The sequence below is a fragment of the Trachurus trachurus genome (genome assembly GCF_905171665.1).
Source record: "Trachurus trachurus genome assembly, chromosome: 20".
Classification (NCBI taxonomy): Eukaryota; Metazoa; Chordata; class Actinopteri; order Carangiformes; family Carangidae; genus Trachurus; species Trachurus trachurus.
The window spans coordinates 12,999,474-13,008,029 of NC_139911.1; the positions used below are offsets into that span (position 1 = coordinate 12,999,474).

General features: G+C 39.1%; 1 protein-coding gene across 1 annotated transcript; it reads left to right on the plus strand.

Moving 5' to 3' along the window:
* The first annotated feature begins 646 nt into the window (after positions 1–646).
* Positions 647–8,160, plus strand: LOC311003587 (uncharacterized protein). Its single transcript, XM_083995355.1, has 17 exons — positions 647–914; positions 1,726–1,769; positions 1,990–2,054; positions 2,137–2,258; positions 2,616–2,673; positions 2,766–3,024; positions 3,185–3,277; positions 3,379–3,447; positions 3,676–3,852; positions 3,976–4,598; positions 4,967–5,458; positions 5,550–6,171; positions 6,254–6,321; positions 6,792–6,932; positions 7,328–7,488; positions 7,609–7,699; positions 7,927–8,160. The coding sequence occupies exons 1-17, from the start codon at positions 891–893 to the stop codon at positions 8,007–8,009; spliced, it is 3,192 nt and encodes a 1,063-aa protein (XP_083851481.1). The 5' UTR covers positions 647–890; the 3' UTR covers positions 8,010–8,160.
* Positions 8,161–8,556: the final 396 nt, after the last annotated feature.

Below are 8,556 nucleotides of genomic sequence, written 5' to 3' on the forward strand. Positions count from 1 at the left end.
AACTGTTTTATTTTGTAGATGTCATTCATTTTTGCCAAATTCTAATGACATGTGTTTTAAAATGTACCACGGTATAATATCTACATAATCGTTAACCTTGGCTGAACGGTCTCTGAGCCTTTTATGGCTCTTGTTTATCGTAGTGATTACTAACACATTAGCTTGTGGTAAGGAGACTATTACCATGCCTTACAGTATGTTTAAACATTCAATATTTTGGTTTCTGATTCTTTTTTTTCATTAATCTATTATGTCTATGCTCTGTAAGGCAGTCATAAAATGAATTGTGTAATGTACCTGTAGGGGGCAGCAAAGCGAGAGGCCTAGTAAATCTCAAGGCTGACGGAAAATAAAGTGCAAAAGAAGAAGATCACCCTTTGGCCTTGTGTGTTTTTTGCCCAACAGCAGTTCTTCTCAGGCAGAAAGTCTTTGCCAAGTCGTGCGTTTTTCAACCATTAATGACTCCACCAGTTAAACATGCGTTTATAGAACACGTTTATGTTATTTTGTGAGGTTATTTTTGTCTTCCACGGACGGATTTTCTGTTTGGCATCTGGGAAAAGAGCGATACCTCAGCGACATCGCTGCCTGGGAGGCACAGCTCAGGGTTTACGACAAAGGCCGTGGAATGCGCGGGTTACTTATAAACAGTAAACAGCGCCATTGTTTTGCAAACGGTAACTTTAGTTAAAAAGTGACTCAAACAAGCCACTTTTACAGGTATTCTGTACTTTAAGTCAACTTTTAAAGACAGGAGTTTATGAGTTTTAGGCGGCAGCTGGAAAGCAGGGGGGGTTGAAAGCGAAATGAAAGCTAGCTAGCTGTTAGCGCGGGTTCAAACGCTCGTTTGTACCGTTATCGACTAAAATCGACACAGCTGGTTGTCACTAATGGAGACTAATTACCCAAAATTGGTGAGTAAATGGTCACGTTTGTGTGTCTGTATTTCTGTTGTCCTGCGGAGGAAGAAGAGGAGCAAACAATGTTGTTAGCCGAGACAGTGAGAGGTGGGCTGACCCAGTTTGTAACTTACTAACTTAGCGTTACATTAAACTAAACGTAACGTAACGTAACGTAACGTTGGGTTTAAACATTAAACAGTGGCTAATGTGTAAATGTTACGACCACAACAAGGTCATAATGTGTTGGAGAGAGGTGTTGGTTTTAACTTTACGGTCGTTGTTTGGATCGTGTTCGTGGTTTTTTGTGTGGCTGTATTGTCTAGTAACGAGGGGTATTATCATCCATCAAACCAGGGACAACAGTAATCCTCACTCCCCAGAGTTTAAGTTTCGGTAAAATGCAAAGAGGAGTTGATGACGAGGTAAATATATGAAGAAGTGTCTAAATTGATTTTTTAAAACATAAATTCAACATAGGAAAAAAAAGTTGCATTGAAAATGGAAATATTTCAGTATCAAGTGACCTATAATGATGAACTATCCTACTGTCTAAAGGAAATTAATCTTGCTTTGATTCATTTGTTTTTTATTTTCCATTTATTAAAGCATTATCTGTAAGCCATATTCACATGTTGTGTACATGGTGTAGGCTAAATGAAGACAAATTATTCTAATATTGGATAATAGATTACAGTAATTTTAGCTTGGTGTATGTGATAAACTGTGAAGTTAGCATAATATTAAAGCAATGTTGTCTGCTGTTCTTTTTCCCACAAATTACTATATAAAACTAATCTTTTATGTACTTGCTGTCTTTTTACAGAGGAGACCAAAGAGGAAACTCTGTTACCTCACAAAGAAAGAAAGGTATACTTGAATATATATAATATCTCAAAGGAAATTAGTTTTTAACTCCATGTAGTATCGCTGTCCATTATATGTCCTATAATGAGTTATGTAAGTAAATATCTTACATTTAGGATTACATCCGCTGTGATGTAGTGATTATAAACTTTAGTTTATACTTTCAAATAATGTGAAATGCTGCTATTCCAACTATTTTAACTTTGTTCAATTGTGTTTTCAGTCAGTCTAAACAATGGGCAGAGTCGCTGACATTGGGAGACGTTGATAAGATGTTTGATGACTTGGGTAAGTTGAGTGTGTCATTGATTTAACCAGTTGTTGTTGTTGTTGTTTTTTGTGTTAACCGATGCTGTACTCTTCTTTACAGATTCGTGCTCACAGGTTAACCTGCTCCAATCCTCTGAGTCTGAGACTAACCACAGCGAGCTAGAGGCTTCACCGGTCTCACAGGGGGCGCAGCTCACTAAAGAAACTTCACCATGCCAGATGGTAATGTCAGGTGTTTAGTTATGTTCAGTCAGTCATAACAATAACTTCTGCTGATAATACAAATATATAGTCAGAAAGGAAAACATGTAAATGTCCACTTGTTTTGTTATGTGTGTCTTACAGCTTCTGAAAAGACAAAACAGACAGTTGCTTTTAAGCCTTTTATTTTACTTGTATCATATTTTATTCTCAGTGTCTGTGTTGTCAAGCCTAACAGTTTCAAAAAACATACAGTAACAGCATGATGTTATGATTGATTGTTTTGTGCCCATGCTTGGGCTTGATATTGAATTAGATAAGACTTGATACCTTTTTAGATGTGTTCAGCCTGTGAATGTATATTTTGTATTTCTTTAGGGCCCTAAGGGAGATGTCCTACTTCCTACAACACCACCCACTCCTAACATGGACCCTGGTAAAACATAGATATATATATTTATGTTTCTATTAACACATATCAAATGTCAATTAATTTCTTGATAAAGGGTAGTCCTTTTTGTGTTGCAGATTTGGACGTCCCTTTTGATGTTAATGGACCCATAAAGACTTCCAGCCCAATTGAACGTGATGTTGTTGTAAAAGGCGTAGAGGAAGAGGGCGTTGTTGTAAAAGACGTAGAGGAAGAGGGCGTTGTTGTAAAAGACGTAGAGGAAGAGGGCAATGAAAAAAAACAAATCATCCCCCAGATTCTTATTGAGTGTGAGGATGACCCAAAAGAGGACACAAAAACCCAGAAACCCCAGTCCAATGGGCTCGTCACAGAGGGGTAGGAAATGCATTCACTTAATTATAAAATTGTCTGCGCATAATGATGTACCGGTAGTTTTAAAATGTAGGATTTTTGTTCCAGCACCAACGTCGTGAGTCATTATACTGTATGTTGTTTCATTGATTCTTTGGTCAATAATAATTCTCTTTTACTCTAGAAATGGTGACTGTGAGTTTGAGTCTCCACCAACCGAGATTGCTTTTAGCAGATCCACAAGGTCAAGTCCCAGAAAGAAGGTGGAGGCATCATGGTAAGGGGCTTTTCATTCTGAAAACACTGTTTTTGTGTAAGCTCTTCATTGGTATCTGATGTTACATAAATGTTCATGGATATATTTATGTTTCTTTTCAGCAAAGCGGTTAGCCCAGTCGAAGAAAAAATGCGTAATAAACCCCATGAGGGCAAAAGAAAACCAGCAAGGTAGGAAGTGATCACTGTTATGCATAGTTAAATTCAAAGTAACAGTATCTTCATTTGAGAATGTATTACTTGGGAAGATTTACAATTTGTATATACTGCACTGACCAATCTTAGCCAGTGCAATCACACAATGATTCATTCAGCAGCAAAATATATATACTGTGGTTTGTAATGTAACTACACCTTTTAGTTCAGTCCATTCTGTTTTCTTCTTTTTTTAAATACCAGGCAAGTAAATTCAACCCCACCAGTGAAACAGACGAATGGACCCGCATCTCCTGAGAAAGAAGAGGGAACAGTTCACAGCCAGTCTTTGACAGAGACGTCGACCCAAGTCGGAAAAGACAAGTCATCGTTTCTGCAGATGCTAAGACTGAATGGTATTAGACAGCCAAAACCTGCATGGTGAGTTGTGATAAAAGTAGATCTTAGTTATTAGTAGGGAGTCTTTTATTGTGTTTAGATATAAAAACATAACATGATTTTTAATATTTTTTGTTTTTTTTGCTTTGTTCGTTCTTCTCTCAGTTTTAGGAAATTGTCGCCAGTAAGAGTTCCCAGCCCCCCTCCTGAGCCAGACGATGATTTCCTGATTTTGGAGGACGACGCTCCTCTTTGGTTTTCCATCCCAACTAATACAGCCACCAGTAAGAGAGGGCAGCAGAGCAGAGCCGCCAGCACAGACAAACACAGCTCAACGGACAAAGGGACAGAGGACAGACCACCGGAGACTGTGCAAAAAGAGGATCATCAGAAAATAAGGAAGATGAAAGGGAAAGAAAAGAATGAACTAACTCCTGGAAATGACGAGGGTGACTTGAGTCCTGAGGATCTTCCTGTCGGTGATGAGGTGGAACAGGCAAAACCACCAAATAAAAAGAAACAACAGCTCCTAAAGACCCAATTAAAAGAGAGTGACAGGGCAGAGGAGGCACCAGATGAAGAAAAACTCTCCCAGAAAGTGGAAAAGAAGGCTCAGAAGGCCTCGGAGACGAAAAGCCTCAAGTATTCAAAAGATAGGAAAGAAAATGTGAAGACAAGCAGGGCTAAGTCATTGAAGGGGACCAAAAAAGTGACGCAGGAACCTGAAGAGACGAAGGAGCAGAACAGTGAGGAGGATGCAGATGCTAGAGACTTTGGTTGTCTTACAGGTAAAGATGTCATACCCTTAAAATTTCCTCCTATGTGTTGACATTTAGTCTTTCTGTTGGTTATTATTACTATGTTAATGATTTCCCCCTCTTTCCCCCATTGCTATTAAACTGATGCTTAAAGACATTTAATTTTAAATCCCCTGGATATTTAAGATGCTAATGAATTTGTATCATGAATTCCACACAAAAAAAAAAAAAGTCTTATATCATCTTAATGAGACAGAAATGGCTGCACATAAAAGTAAAAAATAAACAAAGTTACAGTAATATTAATATCATATAAGATAATTGTGTTTCTCCAACCAGTCAAAATCAGTGTTACAACCACTAAAACCTTTCTTTTTTTTATGTAAATCCTGTGACAGACAGCGGAGCAGCGGATGATTTAGCAGGTGGAGAGGCTGAAGGGAACAAGCTGCCGGGCGTATCTGAAGAGAGTTCACCTGAAGAAGGTCAGACTCTTAGGAAAAGGAAAAGAAAATCGACTGGACAGTGGTGGTTAAGTTCTCAGAGGAAAGAGGAAACAGAGATGACAAACAACCATCCTACAGTCAAGAAGTCCAAACAGCACAGCAAAGAGCCCAGAGCAGTAGCACCGTCACCTCCGAAGGCAAAGGAGGACGGACTTAAAAACACCGTTCAAGCTAAAGAAAAGAAACCCAAACGAAACAAAAACAAACCTGCAAGAAGAGGCTCAACACAGAAGATCCAAGCAACACCTGACGTCTTAAACACAAATGAGGCCGAGGAGAAAGACGAGCAGCAGCAGCAGCAGCCGGAGGCTCCCGATCAGGACATGGATCCTGATCAATCTTCTCCTTTGGTCTTTTCACACAGTGATATCAGTCGTACCTCAGGTGAGATCAATGGAGCGAGCGCTCACTGTGCAGCCAATAAGGTTTGTTACTTATTAATATGTTCTGTATATATATGTTCTATTTTTTACAGGGGATCGGGTATTTCCAAGAGTCTACCACAATGTCTCTAACGAAAGACAGTCCAACACATCACGGCATCCGTCTCCCTGCAGACCTGTGGAGCAGCTCCCTGCAACAGAATCAGGGAAACGGAGGAGGAAACCTCCTGGTGACTGGTGGAGGGTTGATGACGTGCCTGAGGACATGGACGGCACCCCTTCACAACCTCGGCAGCCTGATCCTATGGAGCCTAAACCGCATAAGGGCAGAAAAACACAGTCCAAACGGAGCCTATCTCCCAGACTTGGAAGTCCCAAACACGGCAACATGTTGGTCTCCCCAAAGCCACTGGGTGGAGCTCCTATTTCTCCGCTGAATGTGAAAACACTGCCTGCTCGAAAGACTGTCAAGCGCTCTCTGGCATCGAGAAAAGAAGCTGCAGAGACGCCGTCTGTGGTCAGCGGCAGAGACACGAATCAGAACGACATACATGATATCAATGATGCTCTGGCAGACGAGGTCACTGGTACTGACTGTGTATCAGTACTCAGTAAGACTGATAAAGAGACACTCGGCACGGATGTTGGTGAATACAGGAACTCACAGAACGGCTCTGTCAGTCACGACAATCCACAGTACAAGCCAGAAAACACGTATGGAAAATTAAAGTTAAAATATTGTTCCAAATATGGTGATTATATGTTGGGTGCTTATCACTTTTCCTTATTCTGGCAGGTTAAAAGACCTCAGAAGTGGACCATCCTCGATGATTGAGCTGGAGCTGTATGAAGAGAATGACATGAGTATGTTAAAATGTCACCCTTTTTGATTTAGTTATCTGCTTCTTTCTGGTCTTTTATCTCACTGCTTCTAATTCTTATTTCAGTTTTCTCTTTTCCCGCACATTTTCATGACATATTTCCTAAACAGAGTTAGTTCAGGCATCTCTTAAATATACATGAATACGCAGTATATTCCTCCTGTCCTTAAGGCTGTTTTGTAAAACTGTAGGGGCTGCGTTTAGTGCTGCATAGAGCCGTCTATGACGCATACACACTGAGCCACACACAGCCCAGGGATTTAAAGTCACATTTAACCCAAAGGTCTCATATTTAATTTGAATTTATATGTAACTTCAACAGGAAAGAGGGAAGCCAGAGTGAAGATAATGTACATTTTCAATGGCGAAAAGTGTCTTTTTTTTTTTTTTTAATTGATCACCCAGCCTTTTTTTAAAAAATCAACTTTTCCTTTTGTGTTGATTTTGTTCCAGTTCTGCCGTCGTCCAGAGTCGCAACTGCGCTCTCGGTATCAGATCTGTGTGCTCCTCCTCTCCGACCTCTGACCTTACAGCCAAAGGACAAGGCCAACCTGACAGAGTGGTTGAAGAATCTCTGGTCTACCACAGTCAACAGTGAGTAAATGTAATGTTTGACTTTAAAATGAAATGGATACATGAATGTGGGCGATAGTTTTCACTAGATTACAGAGGTACATCACTGTACCACTCAGCACGTACCATATTTGCCTTCTGCCATTTGCATGCTGAGAGGATCTTAACAGGTTTACCTCAAGAAAACATTTCATGGGGTTATCTACATTTTTATTTCTGTTGTGTGCATTATTTTGGCTTGTTTTACATTCTGTATGAAGAAGAGTCTGTCAGAGATGATTTTGAATAAGCCTTTATTTAATGTAGTTATTATCAAATAATGTAGACACAGTGATCCTTATCTAAGGATATAAAACAGGTGTGATTATTGACTGAACCTCTCACTGAATCATTTTTATTTTTTAATTTAATCATAGGTGGTAGTGACATCACTCCAGACCAGTTTGACTGGTACTTCTATCAAGGTCGGGCGATCGGCATCCTGGCGGACCTGAACAGTGGCTCCATCTGTAATGGAAAGATCCTGCTGGGCTCCTACATGAAGAAGCCTCTCTGGGTGGATCACAACGCCACAACAGTCAGTCAATTCATTTTCTCACTTTAGGTCACGCATGATTATGTTCACAGTCGTCTTATATACCAGAGTTGTTAAAATACTTTAATTGTCCTGTATTTATTTATTTATTTATTTTTAAAGGTTTTTAACATTATAACAAGCTCTGTGAGTGTCACCATCGATGGCACAAAGTCCCTCTTCAACTCAGGACAATCCTTCATGGTGCAATCTGGTATGTATACGGCATCATTACAAACATTTAAATGCTGAATTGTTGTTTTATCTAATGAGCTGTTTCTGGAAATTGTGGAAAAAAAAGAAAGAAAAAAAAGTTAATTGTGACCACATGTACCAAAACCTGTGATGAAACAGTTTTTTGTGTTCCCCTCTGAAAATGATAAATGTCTTATTGGACATAGTGGTTATTTCTACTGATGTGTGTGTGCTCTGTTCTCACAGGACACGCCTACAGCATCCAGAACGTCGCTGCTCTACCTGCAGTATTGTGGTTCACCAGGATATATGCGGAAAGTTCAGACTGAAGGCAGCAGCTGATTGGTGGATGATTTACCATATGTCATTCAGAAATGACCAACTTCAAAAGGTTAAAGAATACGATATTGACATGTGATGTCATTTTTATATTTAAGTAGACTTACTTTGTGTATTTTTTCATACGAGTTGTAAATAGAAAAAAAATTTCTGTAAGTTTCTGATGGGCTTATTTGATTGTGATTGATGAAACAGATTTGAAATGATTGGTTAATAAATTTTTGTGCTTATTAGTACATAAGTTACGTTTGGTAATTTCCCTTCTTTTGTGTAGTACTTGCTTCCAGCCTCTAAAGGGCAGTGTGCAGCTGCAGTTTAATTGATAAGCTTGGTTGTCAGCATGTAAACAAGGTCCTTATCTGTAGTTATTTAAGTGTGGGGCTAAAAATGTTTGCTAACAAATATTTTTTAATCACTAAATAATTTTAATAATGCGTCCTTTATCGCTGCTGCTAATTTGCCAAACACAATGACCATTGTTTCTAAAAATCTGATTTGTACATCCATAAATAATAACTAATTGACAAGATATTAATT